The sequence below is a fragment of the Littorina saxatilis genome, linkage group LG11 (assembly GCF_037325665.1).
Source record: "Littorina saxatilis isolate snail1 linkage group LG11, US_GU_Lsax_2.0, whole genome shotgun sequence".
In the NCBI taxonomy this organism is placed as follows: Eukaryota; Metazoa; Mollusca; class Gastropoda; order Littorinimorpha; family Littorinidae; genus Littorina; species Littorina saxatilis.
The window spans coordinates 41121983-41133814 of NC_090255.1; the positions used below are offsets into that span (position 1 = coordinate 41121983).

General features: G+C 48.3%; 3 protein-coding genes across 3 annotated transcripts; 1 reads left to right on the plus strand and 2 right to left on the minus strand.

The window, feature by feature from the left end:
• Window positions 1-1858: 1858 nt before the first annotated feature.
• Window positions 1859-3658, minus strand: LOC138979572 (uncharacterized). The gene is made up of 2 exons (XM_070352285.1): window positions 2717-3658; window positions 1859-2566 (listed from the first exon to the last, which is right to left on the minus strand). Exons 1-2 carry the CDS (start codon window positions 3656-3658, stop codon window positions 1859-1861), a joined length of 1650 nt encoding a protein of 549 aa, XP_070208386.1.
• An 886-nt stretch (window positions 3659-4544) lies between these two features.
• On the minus strand, window positions 4545-6878 carry LOC138979573 (uncharacterized). Its single transcript, XM_070352287.1, has 2 exons — window positions 5858-6878; window positions 4545-4762 (listed from the first exon to the last, which is right to left on the minus strand). Exons 1-2 carry the CDS (start codon window positions 6876-6878, stop codon window positions 4545-4547), a joined length of 1239 nt encoding a protein of 412 aa, XP_070208388.1.
• A 2565-nt stretch (window positions 6879-9443) lies between these two features.
• Window positions 9444-10370, plus strand: LOC138979574 (uncharacterized). Its single transcript, XM_070352288.1, has one exon. It carries the CDS (start codon window positions 9444-9446, stop codon window positions 10368-10370), a length of 927 nt encoding a protein of 308 aa, XP_070208389.1.
• Window positions 10371-11832: the final 1462 nt, after the last annotated feature.

The window sequence follows — 11832 nt, forward strand, 5'->3', positions numbered from 1 at the left end:
ATATCGATGTTGCCATCTACTTGGAAGCTAGAAATCAGGAGTTCCTATATAACAGTCTGCCCACGATATTTTATATCGGCTTTCTGTCAGTGATGGGGCTGGTGGGCAACTCTATCGTCTTCATGGTCTACTACAAGCGTTACCACGCCAGCAGTGCTATGAGGTAGGACCATTTACCTGGAGAGTGGTGAAGCATAATGAAATCCGTAGAGACAAGACCCCCAAGTTCTATACTTTTGACACACACACTCGCTCACACATAGGTAAGATAAAACTCACACATAGGTACACGCGCACAAACACACCCACACACACGCGCACTCGCACGCACACACGCACGCATACACACACACAGAACCCCCCAACACACACTCAAGCCCCCCTCCCCCCCACTCCCCGCACATACGCTCAAGCCCCAACCCAATCCCCCCCCACACACACACACATGCACGCGCGCACGCACTCATATACACACACACACACTACCCCCTCCTACGTACACTGAAGCCCCCCACCCCAACACACACACGCGCGCTGTCAAGCCCAACCCCCACCACACATAATACACACTCCTTCACCAACCAACTAATGTCCCCCCCCCCCCCCCCCCTGTACCATGGCAGATACTACGTACTGGCGATGAGTGTGACTGACATGCTGACGAACGCTCAGAATCTGCCCGCTGAGTTTCTAGAGATGCGATTCCACAGCACGTTCCGCTGGGGCTGGGCCTGCAGCATCTTGAGACATATAAGGAGCTTCCTGATCGGACTCTCCACCATGCTGCTCGTCGCCGTCGCCGTCAACCGAAAGCAGGTCTGTAGTTTAAAGCTGACGAATATCGTCAAAACTACCGGTCACGACAGCTTGTCTTTAGTTTAAATAGTCTATGGACCATTTCGAAGCTGGGTTGGGAGAGGGGAGGAAGAGATAGCAGACTCTCTGTTTCAGCGTACCGCGTGACACCGCTAGACGCGTGAAGATTTTCTAAATGGTCGCTAGGCTATAAAGCTGAAGAATATCATCAAAACTGCCGCTCACGACAGCTGATCTGTAGTTTAAAGCTAAAGAATATCGTCAAACCTGCCGTCGACGACAGGTGGACTTTAATTTAAAGTTGAAGAGTATCGTCAAGACTAACTTTTATAATGGGTTTTGAAGAAGACGAGGGGACGCAATGCTGTCGCGTTAAAATTAATATTAAAAGTCCTACGGTTTTGAGCCATTAAGGACTTGAGTGTTTGTCCGCTTTCAAAAAGAGGAAAGAAAGAAACAAAAAATAAGGAGAGGAGGGCAGGGGGTGGGGTTGAGTTGATAATGCTCTGTGAATGCTGTCGCTTCTTCGCTTGGGCATTTTATATGAATGGCACGCACCGGGAGACCGCGAGTGACGCTAACCGACGCTAGGTAGCTTTGGGCTTGCTGGCTTGGCGAGAAAACATGGCGGCCACGCAGCTGCCCATCCGATTGGCTGTCCATGGTTTTTTTTACTGACCAGTGCAGACGACCTTTTCGGGATCAACCAATGGTGTTTAATCAGTTCTTGCGTAGCTAGCCATTAAACCATTTCATAAACAATCTCGCCTTCTTGCTTCGCGAGCGGCTAGCCGAAAGAATATCTCGCCTGGAAGAAACACGCGTCAGGTCACACTAGGATCAAGGTTGTGTCAAACAGTCGGACGGGAAAGTTCTCTTGAACATTATTTTATGAAGCTGAAACAGCTTTTTCTTCTTCTTTTTTTTTTTTTTTGGGGGGGGGGGGGGTAGTGGAATCCTCCTTTTAGGACCTACAAATCCCTAATGGAGCATTTGCTTTTCTTGTCCAACAGTGAAGTGATAACATTTGTTTTCACCCATATCAACCAACTTTTAGGAAGTGTGCATTCATGTCATCTGATCCCTCTTTCAGGCTGTGTGCAATCATGTCATCTGATTCCTCTTTCAGGCGGTGTGCGATCATGTCATCTGATTCCTCTTTCAGGCCGTGTGCAATCATGTCATCTGATTCCTCTTTCAGGCGGTGTGCAATCATGTCATCTGATCCCTCTTTCAGGCGGTGTGCAATCATGTCATCCGATCCCTCTTTCAGGCAGTGTGCAATCATGTCATCCGATCCCTCTTTCAGGCTGTGTGCAATTATGTCATCCGATCCCACTTTCAGGCAGTGTGCAATCATGTCATCCGATCCCTCTTTCAGGCTGTGTGCAATTATGTCATCCGATCCCACTTTCAGGCGGTCTGCAATCATGTCATCCGATCCCATTTTCAGGCTGTGTGCAATCATGTCATCCGATCCTACTTTCAGGCGGTGTGCAATCATGTCATTCGATCCCACTTTCGGGGTGTGTGCAATCATGTCATCCGATCCCATTTTCAGGCTGTGTGCAATCATGTCATTCGATCCCTCTTTCAGGCTGTGTGCAATCATGTCATCTGATCCCTCTTTTTGGTGGTGTACAATCATGTCATCCGATCCCACTTTCAGGCTGTGTGCAATCATGTCATCCGATCCCACTTTCAGGCTGTGTGCAATCATGTCATCCGATCCCTCACGTCGCGATATAACCTTGAATGGTTGAAAACGACGTTAAACACCAAATAAATAAAGAAAGAAAGAATCCGATCCCTCTTTCAGGCCGTGTGCAATCATGTCATCTGATCCCTCTTTCAGGCTGGGTGCAATCATGTCATCTGATCCCTCTTTCAGGCTGTGTGCAATCATGTCATCTGATCCCTCTTTCAGGCTGGGTGCAATCATGTCATCTGATCCCTCTTTCAGGCAGTGTGCAATCATATCATCTGATCCCTCTTTCAGGCCGTGTGCAATCATGTCATCCGATCCCTCTTTCAGGCGGTGTGCAATCATGTCATCTGATCCCTCTTTCAGGCGGTGTGCGATCATGTCATCCAATCCCTCTTTCAGACGGTGTGCAATCATGTCATCTGATCCCTCTTTCAGGCGGTGTGCGATCATGTCATCCAATCCCTCTTTCAGACGGTGTGCAATCATGTCATCTGATCCCTCTTTCAGGCAGTGTGCAATCATGTCATCTGATCCCTCTTTCAGGCAGTGTGCAATCATGTCATCCGATCCCTCTTTCAGGCTGTGTGCAATCATGTCATCCGAACCCACTTTCAGGCGGTGAGCAATCATGTCATCCGATCCCACTTTCAGGCTGTGTGCAATCATGTCATCCGATTTTACATTCAGGCGGTGTGCAATCATGTCATCCGATCCCACTTTCGGGCTGTCTGCAATCATGTCATCCGATCCCTCTTTCAGGCGGTGTGCAATCATGTCATCCGATCCCACTTTCAAGCTGTGTGCAATCATGTCATCCGATCCCTCTTTCAGGCGGTGTGCAATCATGTCATTTAATCCCTCTTTCAGGCTGTGTGCAATCATGTCATCCGATCCCTCTTTCAGGCTGTGTGCAATCATGTCATCCGATCCCACTTTCAGGATGTGTGCAATCATGTCATCCGATCCCTCTTTCAGGCTGTGTGCAATCATGTCATCTGATCCCACTTTCAGGCGGTGTGCAATCATGTCATTCGATCCCACTTTCGGGCGGTGTGCAATCATGTCATCTGATCCTACTTTCAGGATGTGTGCAATCATGTCATCCGATCCCTCTTTCAGGCGGTGTGCAATCATGTCATCCGATCCCTCTTTCAGGCTGTGTGCAATCATGTCATCTGATCCCTCTTTCAGGCGGTGTGCAATCATGTCATCCGATCCCTCTTTCAGGCTGTGTGCAATCATGTCATCTGATACCACTTTCAGGCTGTGTGCAATCATGTCATCTGATCCCTCTTTCAGGCGGTGTGCAATCATGTCATCTGATCCCTCTTTTAGGCGGTGTGCAGTCATGTCATCTGATCCCTCTTTTAGGTGGTGTGCAATCATGTCATCTGATCCCTCTTTTAGGTGGTGTGCAATCATGTCATCTGATCCCACTTTCAGGCTGTGTGCAATCATGTCATCCGATCCCACTTTTAGGCTGTGTGCAATCATGTCATCCGATCCCTCACGTCGCAATATAACCTTGAATGGTTGAAACGACGTTAAACACCAAATAAAGAAAGAAAGAAAGAAACGGATCCCTCTTTCAGGCCGTGTGCAATCATGTCATCTGATCCCTCTTTCAGGCTGAGTGCAATCATGTCATCTGATCCCTCTTTTAGGCAGTGTGCAATCATGTCATCTGATCCCTCTTTCAGGCGGTGTGCAATCATGTCATCTGATCCCTCTTTCAGGCGGTGTGCAATCATTTTATCTGATACCTCTTTCAGGCGGAGTGCAATCAAGTCATCCGATCCCTCTTTCAGGCTGTGTGCAATCATGTCATCTGATCCCTCTTTCAGGCGGTGTCCGATCATGTCATCCAATCCTTCTTTCAGGCAGGGTGCAATCATGTCATCTGATCCCTCTTTCAGGCAGGGTGCAATCATGTCATCTGATCCCTCTTTCAGGCAGTGTGCAATCATGTCATCCGATCCCTCTTTCAGGCTGTGTGCAATCATGTCATCCGATCCTACTTTCAGGCGGTGTGCACTGCAATCATGTCATCTGATCCCTCTTTCAGGCAGGGTGCAATCATGTCATCTGATCCCTCTTTCAGGCAGTGTGCAATCATGTCATCCGATCCCTCTTTCAGGCTGTGTGCAATCATGTCATCCAATCCTTCTTTCAGGCAGGGTGCAATCATGTCATCTGATCCCTCTTTCAGGCAGGGTGCAATCATGTCATCTGATCCCTCTTTCAGGCAGTGTGCAATCATGTCATCTGATCCCTCTTTCAGGCAGTGTGCAATCATGTCATCCGATCCCTCTTTCAGGCAGTGTGCAATCATGTCATCCGATCCCTCTTTCAGGCGGTGTGCACTAATGTCATCTGATCCCTCTTTCAGGCGGTGTGCAATCATGTCATCCGATCCCTCTTTCAGGCGGTGTGCAATCATGTCATCCGATCCCTCTTTCAGGCGGTGTGCAATCATGTCATTCGATCCCTCTTTCAGGCAGTGTGCAATCATGTCATCTGATCCCTCTTTTAGGTGGTGTGCAATCATGTCATCTGATCCCTCTTTCAGGCGGTGTGCAATCATGTCATCTGATCCCTCCTTCAGGCTGTGTGCAATCATGTCATCCGATCCCTCACGTCGCGATATAACCTTGAATGGTTGAAAACGACGTTAAACACCAAATAAAGAAAGAAAGAAAGAATCCGATCCCTCTTTCAGGCCGTGTGCAATCATGTCATCTGATCCCTCTTTCAGGCTGGGTGCAATCATGTCATCTGATCCCTCTTTCAGGCCGTGTGCAATCATGTCATCTGATCCCTCTTTCAGGCTGGGTGCAATCATGTCATCTGATCCCTCTTTAGGGCCGTGTGCAATCATGTCATCTGATCCCTCTTTCAGGCCGTGTGCAATCATGTCATCTGATCCCTCTTTCAGGCCGTGTGCAATCATGTCATCCGATCCCTCTTTCAGGCAGTGTGCAATCATGTCATCTGATCCCTCTTTCAGGCCGTGTGCAATCATGTCATATGATCCCTCTTTCAGGCCGTGTGCAATCATGTCATCTGATCCCTCTTTCAGGCAGTGTGCAATCATGTCATCTGATCCCTCTTTCAGGCCGTGTGCAATCATGTCATCTGATCCCTCTTTCAGGCGGTGTGCAATCATGTCATCCGATCCCTCTTTCAGGCGGTGTGCAATCATGTCATCTGATCCCTCTTTCAGGCGGTGTGCAATCATGTCATCTGATCCCTCTTTCAGGCGGTGTGCAATCATGTCATCTGATCCCTCTTTCAGGCGGTGTGCAATCATGTCATCCAATCCCTCTTTCAGACGGTGTGCAATCATGTCATCTGATCCCTCTTTCTGGCAGTGTGCAATCATGTCATCTGATCCCTCTTTCAGGCAGTGTGCAATCATGTCATCCGATCCCTCTTTCAGGCTGTGTGCAATCATGTCATCCGATCCCACTTTCAGGCGGTGAGCAATCATGTCATCCGATCCCTCTTTCAGGCGGTGAGCAATCATGTCATCCGATCCCACTTTCAGGCGGTGAGCAATCATGTCATCCGATCCCACTTTCAGGCGGTGAGCAATCATGTCATCCGATCCCACATTCAGGCTGTGTGCAATCATGTCATCCGATCCTACTTTCAGGCGGTGTGCAATCATGTCATCCCGTCCTACTTTCGGGCTGTCTGCAATCATGTCATCCGATCCCTCTTTCAGGCGGTGTGCAATCATGTCATCTGATCCCTCTTTTAGGTGGTGTGCAATCATGTCATCCGATCCCACTTTCAAGCTGTGTGCAATCATGTCATCCGATCCCTCTTTCAGGCGGTGTGCAATCATGTCATCTGATCCCTCTTTCAGGTGGTGTGCAATCATGTCATCCGATCCCTCTTTCAGGCTGTGTGCAATCATGTCATCCGATCCCTCTTTCAGGATGTGTGCAATCATGTCATCCGATCCCTCTTTCAGGCTGTGTGCAATCATGTAATCTGATCCCACTTTCAGGCGGTGTGCAATCATGTCATTCGATCCCACTTTCGGGCTGTGTGCAATCATGTCATCTGATCCCTCTTTTAGGTGGTGTGCAATCATATCATCTGATCCCTCTTTAAGGTGGTGTGCAATCATGTCATCTGATCCCACTTTCAGGCGGTGTGCAATCATGTCATCCGATCCCACTTTCAGACGGTGTGCAATCATGTCATCTGATCCCACTTTCAGGCGGTGTGCAATCTTGTCATCTGATCCCTCTTTCAGGCGGTGTGCAATCATGTCATCTGATCCCACTTTCAGGCTGTGTGCAATCATGTCATCCGATCCCACTTTCAGGCTGTGTGCAATCATGTCATCCGATCCCTCACGTCGCAATATAACCTTGAATGGTTGAAACGACGTTAAACACCATATAAAGAAAGAAAGAAAGAATCCGATCCCTCTTTCAGGCCGTGTGCAATCATATCATCTGATCCCTCTTTCAGGCTGAGTGCAATCATGTCATCTGTTCCCTCTTTCAGGCAGTGTGCAATCATGTCATCTGATCCCTCTTTCAGGCCGTGTGCAATCATGTCATCTGTTCCCTCTTTCAGGCCGTGTGCAATCATGTCATCTGTTCCCTCTTTCAGGCAGTGTGCAATCATGTCATCTGATCCCTCTTTTAGGCAGTGTGCAATCATGTCATCTGATCCCTCTTTCAGGCCGTGTGCAATCATGTCATCTGTTCCCTCTTTCAGGCAGTGTGCAATCATGTCATCTGATCCCTCTTTCAGGCAGTGTGCAATCATGTCATCTGTTCCCTCTTTCAGGCCGTGTGCAATCATGTCATCTGATCCCTCTTTCAGGCGGTGTGCAATCATGTCATCCGATCCCTCTTTCAGGCGGTGTGCAATCATGTCATCTGATCCCTCTTTCAGGCGGTCTGCAATCATGTCATCTGATCCCTCTTTTAGATGGTGTGCAATCATGTCATTTGATTCCTCTTTAAGGCGGTGTGAAATCATGTCATTTGATTCCTCTTTAAGGCGGTGTGAAATCATGTCATCTGATCCCTCTTTCAGGCGGTGTGCAATCATGTCATTTGATTCCTCTTTAAGGCGGTGTGAAATCATGTCATTTGATTCCTCTTTCAGGCGGTGTGCAATCATGTCATCTGATCCCTTTTTCAGGCGGTGTGCAATCATGTCATCTGATTCCTCTTTCAGGCGGTGTGCAATCATGTCATCTGATTCCTCTTTCAGGCAGTGTGCAATCATGTCATCCGATCCCTCTTTCAGGCTGTGTGCAATTATGTCATCTGATCCCTCTTTCAGGCAGGGTGCAATCATGTCATCTGATCCCTCTTTCAGGCAGTGTGCAATCATGTCATCCGATCCCACTTTCAGGCTGTGTGCAATCATGTCATCCGATCCCACTTTCAGGCTGTGTGCAATCATGTCATCCGATCCTACTTTCAGGCGGTGTGCAATCATGTCATCCGATCCCACTTTCGGGCTGTCTGCAATCATGTCATCTGATCCCTCTTTCATGCAGTGTGCAATCATGTCATCAAATCCCTCTTTCAGGCGGTGTGCAATCTTGTCATCTGATCCCTCTTTCAGGCGGTGTGCAATCATGTCATCTGATCCCTCTTTCAGGCGGTCTGCAATCATGTCATCTGATCCCTCTTTCAGGCGGTGTGCAACCATGTCATCCGATCCCTCTTTCAGGCGGTGTGCAATCTTGTCATCTGATCCCTCTTTCAGGCGTTGTGCAATCATGTCATCTGATCCCTCTTTCAGGCGGTGTGCAATCTTGTCATCTGATCCCTCTTTCAGGCGGTGTGCAATCTTGTCATCTGATCCCTCTTTCAGGCGTTGTGCAATCATGTCATCTGATCCCTCTTTCAGGCGGTGTGCAATCATGTCATCTGATCCCACTTTCGGGCTGTCTGCAATCATGTCATCCGATCCCTCTTTCAGGCGGTGTGCAATCTTGTCATCTGATCCCTCTTTTAGGCGGTGTGCAATCTTGTCATCTGATTCCTCTTTCAGGCGTTGTACAATCATGTCATCTGATCCCTCTTTCATGCGGTGTGCAATCATGTCATCTGATCCCACTTTCGGGCTGTCTGCAATCATGTCATCTGATCCCTCTTTCAGGCAGTGTGCAATCATGTCATCCGATCCCTCTTTCAGGCGGTGTGCAATCATGTCATCTGATCCCTCTTTCAGGCGGTGTGCAATCATGTCATCTGATCCCTTTTTCAGGCGGTGTGCAATCATGTCATCTGATCCCTCTTTCAGGCGGTGTGCAATCATGTCATCCGATCCCTCTTTCAGGCGGTGTGCAATCATGTCATCTGATCCCTCTTTCAGACGGGGTGCAATCATGTCATCTGATCCCTCTTTCAGGCGGTGTGCAATCATGTCATCTGATCCCTCTTTCAGGCGGTGTGCAATCATGTCATCTGATCCCTCTTTCAGGCGGTGTGCAATCATGTCATCTGATCCCTCTTTCAGGCGGTGTGCAATCATGTCATCTGATCCCTCTTTCAGGCGGTGTGCAATCATGTCATCTGACCCCTCTTTCAGGCGGTGTGCAATCATGTCATCTGACCCCTCTTTCAGGTGGTGTGCAATCATGTCATCTGATCCCACTTTCATGCGTTGTGCAATCATGTCATCTGACCCCTCTTTCAGGCGGTGTGCAATCATGTCATCTGACCCCTCTTTCAGGTGGTGTGCAATCATGTCATCTGATCCCACTTTCATGCGTTGTGAAATCATGTCATTTGATTCCTCTTTCAGGCGGTGTGAAATCATGTCATCTGATCCCTCTTTAAGGCGGTGTGCAATCATGTCATCTGATCCGTCTTTCAGACGCTGTACAATCTGATCCCTTTTTCAGGCAGTGTGCAAGCTGCAGGTGGTGTCCATGCAGGCATCCTACAAGAGGCTGTACTTCCCGGTGGGCTCGTGCCTGGTGTTGGCCTTGCTGATGTCCTTGCCTTACTGCATAATCACGGGGCATCGCACGCAGGAGTTCGCCGATAACCTCAACATCACGGGCGTGACTTGCACCATCTCCGACGACTTCGCGGGGACCAAGATCCCGCTGGTCTACAATATTGTGCTGTTCCTCTGCTTCCTCATCCTGGTCTGCATCATATGCGTGTCCTACGGGCACATCCTGCTTTACCTGTGGCGTCACAGAAAAAAACTGGAGCAGTGGAAGGTCAAAGTCGAGGCCAACGCGAAGCAGCCCAAGAAGGACGTGCCGGAGCCTGAGCCCGACTGCTGGGTGTCCCAGACGGTGCCCGACAGCAGCGCTCAGCCTTCGTCCCTCCGTGTAGCAGTCACCTCCAACGACGTGACGATCATCCCCAACGACGTGGCGACCATCCCCAACAACGTGGCGACCATCCCAAACGACGTGGCGACCATCCCCAACGACGTGGCCAACCAGTCGGCGACCGACTTCAACGAGGTTACGACCCCCCAAAACGAGGTGGCGACCACCACCAACACGATGGCGCCCAAGCCCAACGAGGTGGCGACCAAGGTCAAGCTCAGGTCCAAGATTCAAAAGGGCCAGACGATGATGTTCGCGGTGCTCACCCTAGTCTTCGTGGTCAGCAACATGCCCTACCTGACCGTGGTCATCCTGGACATGCTGCGACCAGGGCTTGTCGAGGCCGCCCTGACCATGAACGGCAGGTTGATATTGATAAGGTCCTTCTACATCAACAGCGCCGTCAACCCCATCGTCTACTCCTTTTGCTCCCCGAGGTTCCGCTTCGAGTGTCGACAGTTCTTCGCCCGCTGTCCTCTCGTGGGCAGCTTTCTGGCCATCCGGGACTGACCAATCACGAGTTTGCTTTAATGGGAAGCTTTCTTGGCATCCGGGACTGACCAATCACGAGTTTGCTTTAATGGGAAGCTTTCTTGACATCTGCGACTGACCAATCACGAGTTTGCTTTAATGGGAAGCTTTCTGGGCAGCCGTGACGGACCAAGAGAAATTCAAGATTTAAGCCCTCACGGCAAAGCCATTAGGGGCATGTTCCCGGGTTTTAACCCGACTTTAGATGAGATACACAAGTGTATGCGTGTTGAGGTGGTACCAGCCATCTGCACTTACGTCTTTTACATGCCACTGTTGTGACACGGGTGTGAGATGGACATACCCACTGGGCGAAAAGTGGCGTTTTGTATCTTACAAAACTACTCAAAATCCCAACAAAACTTCAAGTTTCAATGGGTTTATTACATTTTGGTGTTCACGACAACGCCAGATTTTGATTGGATTTTGTTGAAGTTATCGCTGCGAAATTGCCTGGAATTTCAGCGCGTTTTGCGACGGTCAAAACATCATGTTAAACCATGTTACAGCATGTCTGTAACATGCAAAAATGCCAAGTTTTGATGGTATTAAAGCTTTGGTTTAACGCTAAGTAACATCATGTTATCGTAGACTTAACTTGCAAAACTGCTTGTTTTGGTGGTGTTACAGCTTGCTTGTAATGTGATTGACATCATGTTATTGCTGGTTTTAAATGCAACACCCCATGTTATGTTGTTGTAAAAGATTGCTCAAATGCCTATTAACTCTATGTTATGTTGGTGTTAAAGCTTGCTCAAATGCCTATTAACACCATGTTAGTTGGTGTTAGGCTTGATTATTAATGTAAAAAAACACCATGTTATGACGTTCACATAATTGTTTTCACCTGGATGGAATTTTGTGGAAAAGAAAGCATGTTGTTTGTGCATTTTGTGCGGGTTTCATGCTTGGATATTGCACTTTGCTGACTTGTCACAGGTCAATTTACATTTAACAATATTAGTTTTCAAATGCATCACCCTTCACACATTATGTAAACATTTTTAACATTAACACGTTGGTTGTAAAATTATTGCACTTTATTCAAACAGGACAAAAACAAAAATGCTGATTTACAATGTACAATAGCAAAGGACTATTTTGAGTGGAGACATTGTTCATCCACACTATAATTGGATAAGCTAAAATAAATTATTTAAATCGGTGAAAGCCACACGAAATGAAAACACACCATCAGTAAATTACTTCCCTTGTGAGTAAGAGCGTCATACCCATAAAAGCCATGTCAGTTTTAGCCCATGTGAGTGTGTGTGGGGAGGGGAGGGCACACCTTCCCAGCACTGAGAATTCGGTTATCTAGAGCAGCCATCTATAAATAGCCCAGCCAGCTGCACACAGCGAGCCAGCCAGTCAGCTGAGGGTCAGTGCCAGCAACAAACTGGCCTGTCTGACCGTAGCTGTAATACTCTGACTTACAACT

Coding starts and splice junctions, on each gene's coding strand:
- LOC138979573 (XM_070352287.1), bottom strand. CDS start 6,878: ATGATTGCACACAGCCTGAAAGTGGGATCGGATGACATGATTGCACAC. Junction 4,763..5,857: donor AGATGACATGATTGCACACC/GTCTGAAAGAGG, acceptor ACTGCCTGAAAG/AGGGATCAGATGACATGATT.
- LOC138979572 (XM_070352285.1), bottom strand. CDS start 3,658: ATGATTGCACACCGCCTGAAAGAGGGATCGGATGACATGATTGCACAC. Junction 2,567..2,716: donor AGGGATCAGATGACATGATT/GCACACAGCCTG, acceptor CAACCATTCAAG/GTTATATCGCGACGTGAGGG.
- LOC138979574 (XM_070352288.1), top strand. CDS start 9,444: ATGCAGGCATCCTACAAGAGGCTGTACTTCCCGGTGGGCTCGTGCCTG.